This window comes from Oncorhynchus nerka, linkage group LG12 (assembly GCF_034236695.1).
Source record: "Oncorhynchus nerka isolate Pitt River linkage group LG12, Oner_Uvic_2.0, whole genome shotgun sequence".
Lineage (NCBI taxonomy): Eukaryota > Metazoa > Chordata > Actinopteri > Salmoniformes > Salmonidae > Oncorhynchus > Oncorhynchus nerka.
In genome coordinates this window covers 83029665-83048324 of record NC_088407.1, presented here as the reverse complement: position 1 = coordinate 83048324, position 18660 = coordinate 83029665, and the positions used below count along the sequence as shown (strand labels likewise).

General features: G+C 44.8%; 1 protein-coding gene across 1 annotated transcript in view; it reads left to right on the top strand.

Annotated features, from left to right (window-relative positions):
• LOC115118574 (neurexin-3a-like) overlaps positions 1–18660 on the top strand; it is an 824201-nt gene that overhangs the window by 141316 nt on the left and 664225 nt on the right. Inside the window, exon 8 of the mRNA XM_065025866.1 lies at positions 1–4. This exon is cut by the window's left edge and continues 158 nt beyond it. Within this exon, the coding sequence (XP_064881938.1) occupies positions 1–4 (4 nt within the window). The remainder of the gene's footprint in view (positions 5–18660) is intronic.

Genomic DNA, 18660 nt, shown 5'->3' with positions numbered 1-18660 from the left:
AGAGGTGAGACTGCTGGCAGTATGTACCTTTTCGATTTGAAAAGGAAGAGGCTGTGAGTGAGTGAGACTGCTGGCAGTATGTACCTTTTAGATTTGAAAAGGAAGAGGCTGTGAGTGGGTGAGACTGCTGGCAGTATGTACCTTTTAGATTTGAAAAGGAAGAGGCTGTGAGTGAGTGAGACTGCTGGCAGTATGTACCTTTTAGATTTGAAAAGGAAGAGGCTGTGAGTGGGTGAGACTGCTGGCAGTATGTACCTTTTAGATTTGAAAAGGAAGAGGCTGTGAGTGGGTGAGACTGTTGGCTGTATGTACCTTTAAGATTTGAAAAGGAAGAGGCTGTGAGTGAGTGAGACTGCTGGCAGTATGTACCTTTTTGATTTGAAAAGGAAGAGGCTGTGAGTGAGTGAGACTGCTGGCTGTATGTACCTTTTTGATTTGAAAAGGAAGAGGCTGTGAGTGAGTGAGACTGCTGGCTGTATGTACCTTTTTGATTTGAAAAGGAAGAGGCTGTGAGTGAGTGAGACTGCTGGCAGTATGTACCTTTTAGATTTGAAAAGGAAGAGGCTGTGAGTGAGTGAGTGAGACTGCTGGCTGTATGTACCTTTAAGATTTGAAAAGGAAGAGGCTGTGAGTGAGTGAGTGAGACTGCTGGCTGTATGTACCTTTTAGATTAGAAAAGGCAGAGGCTGTGAGTGAGTGAGACTGTTGGCTGTATGTACCTTTTAGATTAGAAAAGGAAGAGGCTGTGAGTGAGTGAGACTGCTGGCTGTATGTACCTTTTAGATTAGAAAAGGAAGAGGCTGTGAGTGAGTGAGTGAGACTGCTGGCTGTATGTACCTTTTAGATTAGAAAGAAAAAGCGCAAACACTCGCTCACCATTGCGAAAACATATTGCTGCTTAACGAAATTTGTTATTGAAATGGATTTTGCTGGTGAGCAAGAGCTGCACCTTTTCCTTTTCAATGATTATCAAATTGTTTGGTTGCCCCTCGACTCAAGATGGTTGAGCCTTTTTCCATTTCTACATTTCCATTTGATTAATTTAGCAGAATCTCTTAGAAACCAGTGTTTCTTAAATGGTTGATCAGGACTATCTTGTCCAGCGGGACAAGGTAGTCCTGAAACTTTGGGAACTGATACTATGCTACACTGTGTGTTCGCTAAAAGGTTACTTGTAAAAAGAGAGCATTTTGCAATGTGTATTATGCTCTGTGGGTCTCATGAAATCAAGACTGGATTCAATAAAGCCCATCTGGTTTTGAAGAAGGGAGACACAAACTTTCAAAATCTTCTTGGAGCCGTCTGATCAAATTCACAGTGGTTATACCACCGACATCAAACTGTTGCAGGGGGTATTTCAATTAGTTTTTAAATTGTTGGTAAATCATTTGTTTGCGGCTGAGGACATCTAGCAGTGGCTTGGTTGCAGAGGCTCGGGTGAAGAGATGGACTGGGATTGGTTGACTGGGTCAAACGTGACAAAAGGAAGCAAAGGGACTGATTAGATGCTGATGTAGAGTGGTTCGTTCTGCGTTGTGTACTTTTAATTAGGACGCTGCCACAACTGGAGGTCTGCTCGTTGAATTATTTTTATTTGCCCTGCGCACGAAGAGACAACAAACATTTTGTTTAGCCCTTGGCACAGTCCTAGCTCTCAGGCACCTTGCTAGCCGAAGGTCAGGCAAAAGAGCGCAAGGAAATAACGGATGCTGTGTGCACACATTCAGTGCACAACAGCACATCATACAATACAAGTAAAATGATACAGAACATTATTCGGACAAAATAAAAGACATACCTGCACACGAAGAGACAACACACAATATGTTATCCGTTGGCGCAGTCATAGCTCTCAGGCATCTGCGTAAGCACATGGACACTCACTCAAACACTGTCCCAAGTACTCACAAGTTACAATAGATACCCTAGTTAGCGAGCTTGGTGAAACTTGTTAACATAAACCTTTATATTGTCCATATTGTAACACACTTATGGTTGCTTAACAGCACATTGTGTAACATTACCACGTTATTTTATTCAACAATTTGGGAGCCAAAGACAACGTACCTTGCTATGCCGAAGGTCAGGCAAAATCGTACAATAAGGGGGTACGGAAATACATATAACCCGCGATGGGCCAAACCAAAATATACTAAACTTTTACAATCACATGTACGTACAAAATTGATATGAAAAAGTGTTTTTACACCAAAGAATAACATTAGCTATGCAGCTTTAATTAAATTAAAAACACACTGAATTATTATTATTATTATCAAATAATTAACATCCTCTCTTGACTTGGCCTATTTGAATTGGTCCTTGTATGCAACTTGGTGCATAATCTAGGGGAACAACATCACACTGCTACACTGACATTCAGCCCCTTTTAAACAGCGCCACCGCTACCCTCTGAGCAAACACACACAGAAACACACACACAGAAACACACACACAGAAACACACAGAAACACACACACAGAAACACACACACAGAAACACACACACAGAAACACACACACAGAAACACACACACAGAAACACACACACAGAAACACACACACAGAAACACACACACAGAAACACACACACAGAAACAACACACAGAAACACACACACAGAAACACACACACACAGAAACACACACACACAGAAACACACACACACAGAAACACACACAAACAGAAACAAACACACACAGAAACACACACACACAGAAACACACACACACAGAAACACACATACAGACAAATGTGTACACACACACACACACACACACACAAACCTATGCACGCTCCCTAGAGCTGGTGATGTCATCCTTTAGCGCCAGCAATCACTACTGTTACACTGGGCCTTTACTGACCCAATCACTACTGTTACACTGGGCCTTTACCCCTACCTACATTATACTGACCCAGTCACTACTGTTACATTGGGCCTTTACCCCTACCTACATTATACTGACCCAGTCACTACTGTTACATTGGGCCTTTACTGACCCAATCACTACTGTTACACTGGGCCTTTACCCCTACCTACATTATATTGACCCAATCACTACTGTTACAATGGGCCTTTACTGACCCAATCACTACTGTTACATTGGGCCTTTACTGACCCAATCACTACTGTTACATTGGGCCTTTACTGACCCAATCACTACTGTTACTCTGGGCCTTTACCCCTACCTACATTATATTGACCCAATCACTACTGTTACACTGGGCCTTTACTGACCCAATCACTACTGTTACATTGGGCCTTTACTGACCCAATCACTACTGTTACATTGGGCCTTTACCCCTACCTACATTATATTGACCCAATCACTACTGTTACACTGGGCCTTTACCCCTACCTACATTATACTGACCCAGTCACTACTGTTACACTGGGCCTTTACCCCTACCTACATTATACTGACCCAGTCACTACTGTTACACTGGGCCTTTACCCCTACCTACATTATACTGACCCAATCACTACTGTTACACTGGGCCTTTACCCCTACCTACATTATACTGACCCAGTCACTACTGTTACACTGGGCCTTTACCCCTACCTACATTATACTGACCCAGTCACTACTGTTACACTGGGCCTTTACCCCTACCTACATTATACTGACCCAATCACTACTGTTACACTGGGCCTTTACTGACACAATCACTACTGTTACACTGGGCCTTTACCCCTACCTACATTATACTGACCCAATCACTACTGTTACACTGGGCCTTTACCCCTACCTACATTATACTGACCCAATCACTACTGTTACACTGGGCCTTTACCCCTACCTACATTATACTGACCCAATCACTACTGTTACACTGGGCCTTTACCCCTACCTACATTATACTGACCCAATCACTACTGTTACACTGGGCCTCTACCCCTACCTACATTATACTGACCCAGTCACTACTGTTACACTGGGCCTTTACTGACCCAATCACTACTGTTACACTGGGCCATTACTGACCCAATCACTACTGTTACACTGGGCCTTTACTGACCCAATCACTACTGTTACACTGGGCCTTTACCCCTACCTACATTATACTGACCCAATCACTACTGTTACACTGGGCCTCTACCCCTACATACATTATACTGACCCAGTCACTACTGTTACACTGGGCCTTTACTGACCCAATCACTACTGTTACACTGGGCCATTACCCCTAACTACATTATACTGACCCAATCACTACTGTTACAGTGGGCCATTACCCCTAACTACATTATACTGACCCAATCACTACTGTTACACTGGGCCTTTACTGACACAATCACTACTGTTACACTGGGCCTTTACCCCTACCTACATTATACTGACCCAATCACTACTGTTACACTGGGCCTTTACCCCTACCTACATTATACTGACCCAATCACTACTGTTACACTGGGCCTTTACCCCTACCTACATTATACTGACCCAATCACTACTGTTACACTGGGCCTTTACCCCTACCTACATTATACTGACCCAATCACTACTGTTACACTGGGCCTCTACCCCTACCTACATTATACTGACCCAGTCACTACTGTTACACTGGGCCTTTACTGACCCAATCACTACTGTTACACTGGGCCATTACTGACCCAATCACTACTGTTACACTGGGCCTTTACTGACCCAATCACTACTGTTACACTGGGCCTTTACCCCTACCTACATTATACTGACCCAATCACTACTGTTACACTGGGCCTCTACCCCTACATACATTATACTGACCCAGTCACTACTGTTACACTGGGCCTTTACTGACCCAATCACTACTGTTACACTGGGCCATTACCCCTAACTACATTATACTGACCCAATCACTACTGTTACAGTGGGCCATTACCCCTAACTACATTATACTGACCCAATCACTACTGTTACACTGGGCCTTTACTGACCCAATCACTACTGTTACATTGGGCCTTTACCCCTACCTACATTATACTGACCCAATCACTACTGTTACAGTGGGCCATTACTGACCCAATCACTACTGTTACAGTGGGCCATTACCCCTAACTACATTATACTGACCCAGTCACTACTGTTACACTGGGCCTTTACTGACCCAATCACTACTGTTACACTGGGCCTTTACTGACCCAATCACTACTGTTACAGTGGGCCATTACCCCTACCTACATTATACTGACCCAATCACTACTGTTACACTGGGCCATTATCCCTACCTACATTATACTGACCCAGTCACTACTGTTACACTGGGCCTTTACCCCTAACTACATTATACTGACCCAATCACTACTGTTACACTGGGCCTTTACCCCTACCTACATTATACTGACCCAGTCACTACTGTTACACTGGGCCTTTACCCCTACCTACATTATACTGACCCAATCACTACTGTTACACTGGGCCTTTACCCCTAACTACATTATACTGACCCAATCACTACTGTTACACTGGGCCTTTACCCCTACCTACATTATACTGACCCAGTCACTACTGTTACACTGGGCCTTTACCCCTACCTACATTATACTGACCCAATCACTACTGTTACACTGGGCCTCTACCCCTACCTACATTATACTGACCCAATCACTACTGTTACACTGGGCCTTTACCCCTACCTACATTATACTGACCCAGTCACTACTGTTACACTGGGCCTTTACCCCTACCTACATTATACTGACCCAATCACTACTGTTACACTGGGCCTCTACCCCTACCTACATTATACTGACCCAATCACTACTGTTACACTGGGCCTTTACCCCTACCTACATTATACTGACCCAGTCACTACTGTTACACTGGGCCATTACCCCTAACTACATTATACTGACCCAATCACTACTGTTACACTGGGCCTTTACCCCTACCTACATTATACTGACCCAGTCACTACTGTTACACTGGGCCATTACCCCTACCTACATTATACTGACCCAATCACTACTGTTACACTGGGCCTTTACCCCTACCTACATTATACTGACCCAGTCACTACTGTTACACTGGGCCTCTACCCCTACCTACATTATACTGACCCAATCACTACTGTTACACTGGGCCATTACCCCTAACTACATTATACTGACCCAATCACTACTGTTACACTGGGCCTTTACCCCTACCTACATTATACTGACCCAATCACTACTGTTACACTGGGCCTTTACCCCTACCTACATTATACTGACCCAGTCACTACTGTTACACTGGGCCATTACCCCTACCTACATTATACTGACCCAATCACTACTGTTACACTGGGCCTTTACTGACACAATCACTACTGTTACAGTGGGCCTTTACTGACCCAATCACTACTGTTACATTGGGCCATTACTGACCCAATCACTACTGTTACAGTGGGCCATTACCCCTAACTACATTATACTGACCCAGTCACTACTGTTACAGTGGGCCATTACCCCTACCTACATTATACTGACCCAGTCACTACTGTTACACTGGGCCTTTACCCCTACCTACATTATACTGACCCAGTCACTACTGTTACAGTGGGCCTTTACCCCTACCTACATTATACTGACCCAGTCACTACTGTTACACTGGGCCTTTACTGACCCAATCACTACTGTTACACTGGGCCATTACCCCTAACTACATTATACTGACCCAATCACTACTGTTACACTGGGCCTTTACTGACCCAATCACTACTGTTACACTGGGCCATTACCCCTACCTACATTATACTGACCCAGTCACTACTGTTACACTGGGCCTTTACTGACCCAATCACTACTGTTACACTGGGCCCCCCTTACATTATACTGACCCAGTCACTACTGTTACACTGGGCCATTACCCCTACCTACATTATACTGACCCAGTCACTACTGTTACACTGGGCCATTACCCCTACCTACATTATACTGACCCAATCACTACTGTTACACTGGGCCTTTACCCCTACCTACATTATACTGACCCAGTCACTACTGTTACACTGGGCCTCTACCCCTACCTACATTATACTGACCCAATCACTACTGTTACACTGGGCCATTACCCCTAACTACATTATACTGACCCAATCACTACTGTTACACTGGGCCTTTACCCCTACCTACATTATACTGACCCAATCACTACTGTTACACTGGGCCTTTACCCCTACCTACATTATACTGACCCAGTCACTACTGTTACACTGGGCCATTACCCCTACCTACATTATACTGACCCAATCACTACTGTTACACTGGGCCTTTACTGACACAATCACTACTGTTACAGTGGGCCTTTACTGACCAATCACTACTGTTACACTACTGACCCAATCACTACTGTTACAGTGGGCCATTACCCCTAACTACATTATACTGACCCAGTCACTACTGTTACAGTGGGCCATTACCCCTACCTACATTATACTGACCCAGTCACTACTGTTACACTGGGCCTTTACCCCTACCTACATTATACTGACCCAGTCACTACTGTTACAGTGGGCCTTTACCCCTACCTACATTATACTGACCCAGTCACTACTGTTACACTGGGCCTTTACTGACCCAATCACTACTGTTACACTGGGCCATTACCCCTAACTACATTATACTGACCCAATCACTACTGTTACACTGGGCCTTTACTGACCCAATCACTACTGTTACACTGGGCCATTACCCCTACCTACATTATACTGACCCAGTCACTACTGTTACACTGGGCCTTTACTGACCCAATCACTACTGTTACACTGGGCCATTACCCCTACCTACATTATACTGACCCAGTCACTACTGTTACACTGGGCCATTACCCCTACCTACATTATACTGACCCAATCACTACTGTTACACTGGGCCATTACCCCTACCTACATTATACTGACCCAATCACTACTGTTACACTGGGCCATTACCCCTACCTACATTATACTGACCCAGTCACTACTGTTACACTGGGCCATTACCCCTACCTACATTATACTGACCCAGTCACTACTGTTACACTGGGCCTTTACCCCTACCTACATTATACTGACCCAATCACTACTGTTACACTGGGCCTTTACCCCTACCTACATTATACTGACCCAGTCACTACTGTTACAGTGTTCCCACTTGCTCTTTAACAACATCATACATGCGTATGAACACTTATTCATACTCATATGCAAATCCACAGTCACTGACGTCAGGGAGGTCACTGCATCTGGTCCCTTTTCCTTTCAGCCTCCATCTACTCTCATGATGGGTGAATCACACACACACACACCACACACACACTACACACACACACACCACACACCATACACACACACACCACACACACATACACACACACACGACAAACACACACACACACACACCACACACACACACACACACAATACACACACACCACACACACATACCACACACACACACACACACACACCACACACACACACCACACACACACACACACACACCACACACACACACACACACACCACACACACACACACCACACACACCATACACACACACCACACACACACACACACACACCACACACCATACACACACACACCACACACACACATACCACACACACACACACCACAAACACACCACACACGCAAACCTGCATGTACACAGAAACATTGCTATCCTCCACACTGCCATTAAGACTCATTTGCCTGCTGGCGATGTCCCTGCCATCCAACACCATTATGGATAAATGTTTTGTTACCATGGCACCAGGTAGTCCCAACATCTCCCGCTGCTCTCACACACACACACACACCACACACACACACACACACACACACACACACACCATGCACACACACACCACACACACACACACACACACCATGCACACACACACACACACACACCATGCACACACACACACACACACACACACACACACACACCATGCACACACACACCACACACACACACACCACACACACACACACACACACATTTCCTTGGTAGCTGTTGGTAGCCGGTCATTGTGCCTTACATAAATGGACATAATGATAGTCATTATGACTCCTTTATCATCCGTAAGACATCTTTCCTTTCAGAGAAACGCTGACAAAGAGACTGCTAGTTTTGTTAAAATAACATCAAAATCAATCATTTATACATGTAGTGTAATTGTAATCATCAGAGAATTGTATATCATTTCAGAACGTCAATACATTTTGTAGCATGATCAACATGAATATTGTGTTATTTGCAATAGTTTATGCTGTACTACAAGTACATTTTGAAAGGAAGTATTTTTTGAAAATCATATTGTAAACAGCTAAGTATAATCCATCTAAAACTATGTTTTAAGAGAGAATAGGCAATGGTCTGAAGTCGGAAAATAATGGAAAATCACATGAGCACCACAATGCCTATTCCACCCATGCTCTACCAAGGTTTTCCAGTGCACAGCTTTAACCTACTACAGTAGCTATTAAAAAACATATTTAACCTTTATTTAACTAGGCAAGTCAGTTAAGAACAAATTCCTATTTACAATGACGGCCTAGGAACAGTGGGTTAAATATAAATATGCCTTGTTCAGGGGCAGAACAACAGATTTTTACCAGCACGAGGATTCCATCTAGCAAGCTTTTGGTTACTGGCCCAATGCTCTAATCTAGGCTTCCTGCCGCCCCAAGATATGTTGGTATTGCACTTCAAACTATGTGCAGGCAGGTTGCTGTGAATGCCCTCACCCGTCTGAGGAGTTGGCTGTGAATGCCATCACCTGTCTAAGAGGTCGGCTGTGAATGCCCTCACCTGTTTGAGGGGTCGGCTGTGAATGCCCTCACCCGTTTGAGGGGTCGGCTGTGAATGCCCTCACCTGTTTGAGCGGTCGGCTGTGAATGCCCTCACCTGTTTGAGGGATCGGCTGTGAATGCCCTCACCCGTTTGAGGAGTTGGCTGTGAATGCCCTCACCCGTTTGAGGAGTTGGCTGTGAATGCCCTCACCTGTTTGAGGGGTTGGCTGTGATTGCCCTCACCTGTTTGAGGAGTTGGCTGTGAATGCCCTCACCTGTTTGAGGGGTTGGCTGTGAATGCCCTCGCCTGTTTGAGGAGTTGGCTGTGAATGCCCTCACCTGTTTGAGGAGTTGGCTGTGAATGCCCTCACCCGTTTGAGGAGTTGGCTGTGAATGCCCTCACCCGTTTGAGGGGTTGGCTGTGAATGCCCTCACCCGTTTGAGGAGTTGGCTGTGAATGCCCTCACCCGTTTGAGGGGTTGGCTGTGAATGCCCTCACCCGTTTGAGGGGTTGGCTGTGAATGCCCTCACCCGTTTGAGTTGGCTGTGAATGCCCTCACCTGTTTGAGGGTTGGCTGTGAATGCCCTCACCTGTTTGAGGGTTGGCTGTGAATGCCCTCACCTGTTTGAGGGGTTGGCTGTGAATGCCCTCACCTGTTTGAGGGGTTGGCTGTGAATGCCCTCACCTGTTTGAGGGTTGGCTGTGAATGCCCTCACCTGTTTGAGGAGTTGGCTGTGAATGCCCTCACCTGTTTGAGGAGTTGGCTGTGAATGCCCTCACCTGTTTGAGGAGTTGGCTGTGAATGCCCTCACCTGTTTGAGGGATCGGCTGTGAATGCCCTCACCTGTTTGAGGGGTTGGCTGTGAATGCCCTCACCCGTTTGAGGGGTTGGCTGTGAATGCCCTCACCCGTTTGAGGGGTTGGCTGTGAATGCCCTCACCTGTTTGAGGGATCGGCTGTGAATGCCCTCACCTGTTTGAGGAGTTGGCTGTGAATGCCCTCACCTGTTTGAGGAGTTGGCTGTGAATGCCCTCACCTGTTTGAGGAGTTGGCTGTGAATGCCCTCACCTGTTTGAGGGATCGGCTGTGAATGCCCTCACCTGTTTGAGGGGTCGGCTGTGAATGCCCTCACCTGTTTGAGGGGTCGGCTGTGAATGCCCTCACCTGTTTGAGGGGTCGGCTGTGAATGCCCTTACCTGTTTGAGGGGTCGGCTGTGAATGCCCTCACCCGCTAGTACTGACTGTGATTGCCCTCACCCGCTAGTACTGACTGTGATTGCCCTCACCCGTGACGTCTCACACAGCTTGGCTTCCTGAACTCGCCTTTCATCTCAAATTCATCTTGTTTCGTCAAATAGAAAATGTTTTTTTTTTGTTTAAAATTAGGTAGTTTTTTTTGTTGTATTCGTTACAAACGTATAACATTTATTTAACTTATTTTAATTGCTGTTTATCAGATGGTCATATCTGTGTTACCAACAGAGTGTGATATTTATTCCCTGGTGAACTTGTCTAATAAGCAGTGTGATGGGGGGGAAGGTTGTCACATACACATGGTTAGCAGATGTTAATGTGAGGGTAGCGAAATGCTTGTGCTTCTGGTTCCGACACTGCAGAAATATCTAACAAGTAATCTAACAAGTTCCCCAACAACTACCTAATACACACAAATCTAAAAGGGGGGAATGAGAATATGTACATATGAATATATGGATGAGCGATGGCCGAGAGGTGAAATAGATGGTATAAAATACAGTATATACACATGATATGAGTAATGTAAGATATGTAATTATTAAAGTGGTATTATTTAAAGTGGCATTGTTTAAAGTGACTAGTGATCCATTTGTTAAAGTGTCTAGTGATTGGGTCTCCATGTAGGCAGCCACCTCTCCATGTTAGTGATGGCTGTTAGCAGTCTGATGGCCTTGAGATAGAAGCTGTTCTTCAGTCTCTCTGTCCCAGCTTTGATGCATGAGATGACCATGCAGTTCCCCTGTCCAAACAGCCCCAGGATGGTGTGTGTGTGTGTGTGTGTGTGTGCCCTCAGATCAGAGTTGAGATTTGCTTGTCTAGCTTTGGCTTGTGGCCTGTAGCTGTCACCACCCACACTGGCACACTCTTACCCCCTGGCAATACAGTGAAAACACACACACACACACACACACACACACAGACACACAGACACACACACACACACACACACACACACACACACACACACACACACACTCACATACACAAGCAGCACAAATGCCTCCCACCACTAGGTCCACAAGAAGTCTTTGATTTCATGTCAGCTCAGCGGCCTGTGTGAGAGCATGGTGCTGGGGTTTGGAAAGCATCCCACCCTGTGGAATAAAATACACACTGCAACTGTTATTCATTCATCAGACCAATTGAGTGAAAGAGAGACACACACTCAGTCAGAGGGAGAGAGAGAGAGAGAACCTATATTTATGTTTATTTATTTTCCTGTTTGTACTTTAACTATTTGCACATTATTAAAATACTGTATATATACACGTAAAATTATATTTGAAATGTCTTTTTTTTTTTTTTTTTTTTACTTTTGTAAGTGTAATGTTTACTGTTCATTTTTTATTGTTTATTTAACTTTTGTTTATTATCTATTTCCCTTGCTTTGGCAATGTAAACATATGTTTCCCATGCCGATAAAGCCTTTAAATACAATTGAGAGAGAGAGATCTCATGGGCTCCTGAGTTCTTCTGCAAAAAATATATAATTAGACAGTTGGATACATTTAGATAAACTAGATAAACTTTTGCAAGGACGTATACAGGATACCAACCTCAACATTAAAACTTGAGGGGTTGGAAAAGACCCACAGGGGACGTAAACAAAATAATTAGCATTTCGGCGTTACACAAACCGCACAATAAAATAGAAAACATTCATTACCTTTCACCATCTTCTTTGTTGGCACTCCTAGATGTCCTATAAACACTATTTGGGTCTTTATTTCGATTAAATCGGTCCATATAAAGCCTAGATATCGTTAGATGTAGACTGTGTGATAAACGAAAAAAACATCGTTTCAAAACGTAACGTCATTTTTTAAAATTCAAAAAGTCGACGATAAACTTTCACAAAACACTTCGAAATACGTTTGTAATGCAACTTTAGGTATTAGTAAACGTTAATAAGCGATAAAATTCATCAGGAGGCGATGTAAAGATCATTAGCTGTCCGTCTGGAAAAATGTCCGGCTAGAAACTCAATGAAAATATCCGGTCCTAGACCGGAGGAGATACGGTGTCCTGCATGTGTTTGACCAAGAAAAAACTCGAAGGGAAATGACAAGACTCTAGACACCGTGTGGAAGCTGTAGGTACTGCAACCTCAGTCAATTAATTGTGGTTCACCTTTATCAATGGGATCAAGTAGCGCATGGATATATTTTCCCATTTTCAGTGATCAGTTTTTCCTGTGCTTTTCGATGTAAATGCCGTTCTGGTAAAGCCACAGCAGTGATTTAACCAGTTTTATAAACGTCTGAGTGTTTTCTATCCACACAGACTAAGCAAATGCATATACTATATTCCTGGCATGAGTAGCAGGGCGCTGAAATGTTGCGCGATTTTAACAGAATGTTCAAAAAAGTAGAGGGTCGACTTAAGAGGTTAACCCTCGCAAGGCCGCAGGCCCAGACGGCATCCCCAGCCGTGTCCTCAGAGCATGCGCAGACCAGCTGGCAGGTGTGTTTACGGACATATTCAATGAATCCTTATCCCTGTCTGCTGTTCCCACATGCTTCATGAGGGCCACCATTGTTCCTGTTTCCAAGAAAGCTAAGGTAACTGAGCTAAACGACTACCGCCCCGTAGCACTCACTTCCGTCATCATTAAGTGCTTTGAGAGACTAGTCAAGGACCATATCACCTCCACCCTACCTGACACCCTTTACCCACTCCAATTTGCTTACTGCCCCGATAGGTCCACATACGACGCAATCGCAACCACACTGCACACTGCCCTAACCCATCTGGACAAGAGGAATAACTATGTGAGAATGATGTTCATCGACTACAGCTCAGCATTTAACACCATAGTACCCTCCAAACTCGTCATCATGCTCGAGACCCTGGGTCTCGACCCCTCCCTGTGCAACTGGGTACTGGACTTCCTGACGGGCCGCCCCCAGGTGGTGAGGGTAGGTAACAACATCTCCACCCCGCTGATCCTCAACACTGGGGCCCCACAAGGGTGCGTTCTGAGCCCTCTCCTGTACTCCCTGTTCACCTACGACTGCGTGGCCATGCAGGCCTCCAACTTAATCATCAAGTTTGCAGACAACACTACAGTGGTAGGCTTGATTACCAACAACGACTAGACGACTAGACGGCATACTGTACTCATTTAAACTCCTGCATCTACTGCATCTTGCCATCTCTATGTACTACATGTATCACTAGCCACTTTAAACTATGCCACTGTATGTTTATATACCCTACATTACTCATCTCATATGTATATATTGTACTCTATACCATCTACTCCATCTTTCCTATGCCGTTCTGTACCATCACTCATTCATATATCTTTATGTACATATTCTTTATCCCTTTACACTTGTGTGTATAAGGTAGTAGGTGTGGAATTGTCAGGTTAGATTACTCATTGGTTATTACTGCATTGTCGGAACTGGAAGCACAAGCATTTCGCTACCTTCGTATTAACATCTGCTAACCATGTGTATGTGACAAATACCATTTGATTTGATTTGATTTGACGTGTGAAGTCAGATGTGTGAAAACTCTTGAGCCCAACAACAAGTTTCATAGTCCCCCACACCCAAATACAGAGGCGTTTGAAGCCCCAATGGCTTATCCCTGTCCAGAGGTCATTACAATAGAGTACCCAATGGATATAAAAAATAACACTGCAAGGAACAAGTACAAAAAAAGCTCCTCAAGGACAATCCAGAAACACTATTTGCTGCCTGTTACAAAGAGGGGAATGTAAGCAATTTAATTTCCCACACTTCCCCTGGCATGACACAGTGCTATAAGAGCACACTACCCCTATGTCAAGAGAGAGGATTTGGCCCAGGGTGGAAACTCAGAATACTAGACATTAAGGAAATTGAAACAACCTCTGTCAATGTGTACACGTCTGGGACAGTAATGGTGCAGGGCTTCCTCATGCAGCTCCAGCAGGACTTACGGGATCAAAGAGAGAAGATCGCAGGAAAAGATCTCTCTGTGACAACTCCCCCATCCTGAGTGAGTCTGATCACACCTCTTCAAACTGTCCTGCAGACGAGGATGCCCCCCCACCCCAGCACTGAACACACCCAGGTCCACAACTGCTCTGCACCTCCATCATTGAGAGGGATAAATTCACAGAGATGGAGAGAGACATGGTGGAGCTCAGATATCTAGTCCACACAATCCAGACAGAACAAACCCACAAAACAGACCAGCACAACAACATCCCCCCAACAAGACCCGGAGGGCAGAAGGTGGAGATGGACGGGTGTCTTGAGAGAGCTGGCTGCTCTACAGACTGAGGTGAGAGAATTTAAAGAGGCACCAATGGCACTGAAGGACGAGATCAGAAAGCTGAGGTGTGACAGAGAGCAGGACACTCCCCCAGACAAGCCAGCAGAACAGCCCACCTCAGACCTGGACCACAACCTCAACACCCCAATGGGACAGACAACACAGGACCCACCAACCCAACAGACCCCACCCCCTCCTAACAACTCTCCTGTCAGCTTTGTGTTTTTCCCAAACACAAAGTGGCTAAACTCTTGTGCCCAAACACTAGACATGACCCTGTAGTTGTTGTCAGAGGACAGACTAAGGTCCCCCAGCCACATCATAATTCACACGGGCACAAACAACCTGAGAGCCCAGCAGGAAAAGGGTGGTAACATCGCTGAACGGAATGATTGAAAAAGCTTCTTCTGATTTCCCCAATGCACAAGTGGTTATCTCCACCCTGCTACGACGAAAATACTTTCACCCTGCCACCATACAGCTGGTGAATGCAAGCATTTTGCAAGACTGTGCCTCAAAATCGAATGTCTACCTGGCCCACCACTCAACCCTGGACTTGAACAGCCTTTACGACCAGGTCCACCTCTACAAGACAGCAATTCCAACTTTTTTTGCCAGGACCCTGAAGGATGTTACCCTCAACCGTAGCCCCAGCACCTCACACAGGAGCAACAGAGCAATGGACACCCCGCCAAGACCAGCGAGACACCCTCCCAGACCTGCAAGACCCCCTCCTGAAGGACCTGCAATGAGAGAACCCACGCCAAGATGACCTACACCCAGACCACAGTATCACCAGCCACATCACCAGCCACATCCCAACCAGCTAAGACCACCGTAAGTAAACACCCAATATTGGCCACCCATATCATACCAATGCCCCTTCTGCTCACCCCATGCCCCCGCCGCTGCGACAAGGGCCTCAACATGGCAGCAGGACATATGCCCAGGCCGTGAGCAGAGCAACAGGTTCAACCCCCACTATCACACCCACCCAAGCCCCATCTTGCGACCTAAGAGGTATGTATCAGATGCTCAGCATGCTCTACTCACACTTACTGGAATCGTCCTGGCCTAAGCCACACAAAACCAACACTAGACACTATGGAACACAAGTCTTTTACTCTTTTACTACTTAATCCTGGAATATACATGGTCTGGGGTCATCTGCCTTTGGCCTAATGAGCAGGAACCCAGACTTCATCAAAGAAATTGGAAATACAAACATTGTCATCGTACAATAAACATGGTATAAAGTAGATGGACCCACTGGTTGTCCTCTAGGTTACAGAGAGTTGGTAGTCCCATCCACCAAACTACCAGGTGTGAAACAGGGAAGAGACTCAGGGAGTATGCTAATTTGGTATGAGCAGACCTAACCAACTCTATTACATTAATCAAAACAGAAACATTTTGTATCTGGCTAGAAATGAATAAGGAAATTCAACAAAGAAAAATGTCCTTGTGTGCTACCTATATCCCCCCAATAGAACCCCCATACTTTAACGATGACAGCTTCATCCTGGAGGGGGAGATCAACAATGTCCAGCGTCAGGGACATGTACTTGTCTGTGGTGACCTAAATGCCAGAACCAGACAAGAATCTGACACCCTCAGCACACAAGGGGACAAACACCTACCTGGAGGTGACAGCATTCCCTCCCCCATATGCCCTCCTAGACACAACTATGACAACATAACCAACTAACCAACTAAAAGTGGTCACAACTCCTGCAACTTTGTCGGACGCTGGGTATGTATATTGTCAATTTTAGGCTTCGAGGGGACTCCTATGGTAGGTACACCTATAGCTCATCTCTTGGCAGTAGTACTGTAGACTACTTTATCACTGACCTCAACCCAGAGTCTCTTAGAGCGTTCACAGTCAGCCCACTGACACCCCTATCAGACCACAGCAAAATAACAGTCTACTTGAACAGAACTATAATTAATCTTGAGTCATCATAGTCAATGGAACTGAATAATATTAAGAAATGCTATAGATGGAAGGAATATAGTGTGGAAACCTACCGAAAAAAAATTAGGCAACAACAAATTAAATCCCTTTTAGACATTTTCCTGGGTAAAACGTTCCACTGTAATACTGAAAGTGAAAACTTGGCAGTAGAAAATCTTAACAGTATATTTGACCTCACAGCGGCAGCGTAGCCTAGTGGTTAGAGCGTTGAACTAGTAACCGGAAGGTTGCAAGTTCAAACCACCGAGCTGACAAGGTACAAATCTGTCGTTCTGCCCCTGAACAGGCAGTTAACCCACTGTTCCCAGGCCGTCATTGAAAATAAGAATGTGTTCTTAACTGACTTGCCTGGTTAAATAAAGGTCAAATTAAAATATATAAATAAATAAAAAACGAATGCCTAAATAGTATTTTGGACCTTTTGGACCTTTCAGCTGCCCTATCAAATCCCCAAATTTCAAGCAGACAATCTAAGAAAATTCTAAGAAAATTAACAACATAGTTTGCTTTGTATGTTCTATGTTTTGTTTGGTCAGGGTGTGATCTGAGTGGGCATTCTATGTTGGATGTCTTGTTTGTCTGTTTCTGTGTTTGGGCCTGATATGGTTCTCAATCAGAGGCAGGTGTTAGTCGTTAGGCAGCCTGTTTTCTCTGATTGGGAGCCTTTGTGTTTATTTAGGCAGCCTGTTTTGTGTTGGGTTTTGTGGGTGATTGTTCCTGTCTTTGTGTTTGTTACACCAGATAGGGCTGTTTTGTGGGTGATTGTTCCTGTCTTTGTGTTTGTTACACCAGATAGGGCTGTTTTGTGGGTGATTGTTCCTGTCTTTGTGTTTGTTACACCAGATAGGGCTGTTTTGTGGGTGATTGTTCCTGTCTTTGTGTTTGTTACACCAGATAGGGCTGTTTTGTGGGTGATTGTTCCTGTCTTTGTGTTTGTTACACCAGATAGGGCTGTTTTGATAGGGCTGGTGATTGTTCCTGTCTTTGTGTTTGTTACACCAGATAGGGCTGTTTTGTGGGTGATTGTTCCTGTCTTTGTGTTTGTTACACCAGATAGGGCTGTTTTGTGGGTGATTGTTCCTGTCTTTGTGTTTGTTACACCAGATAGGGCTGTTTTTGAGGTTTCACATTTCTTGTTTTGTATGTTGTTCATTTATCATCTTCATTAAAGATGTATCATGATAATCACGCTGCGTTTTGGTCCGCCTCTCCTTCAACAGAAGAATCCCGTAACACAACAATGACAAATGGTTTGATGAAGATTGCAAAAACCAAAGAAAGAAATGGAGAAAATGATCCAACCAAAAACATAGAGACCCCGAAAACCTGAGCCTATGCCATCACTATGGTGAATCACTAAAACAATACAGAAATACACTAGGGAAAAAGAAGGATGAGCACGTCAGAAATCAGCT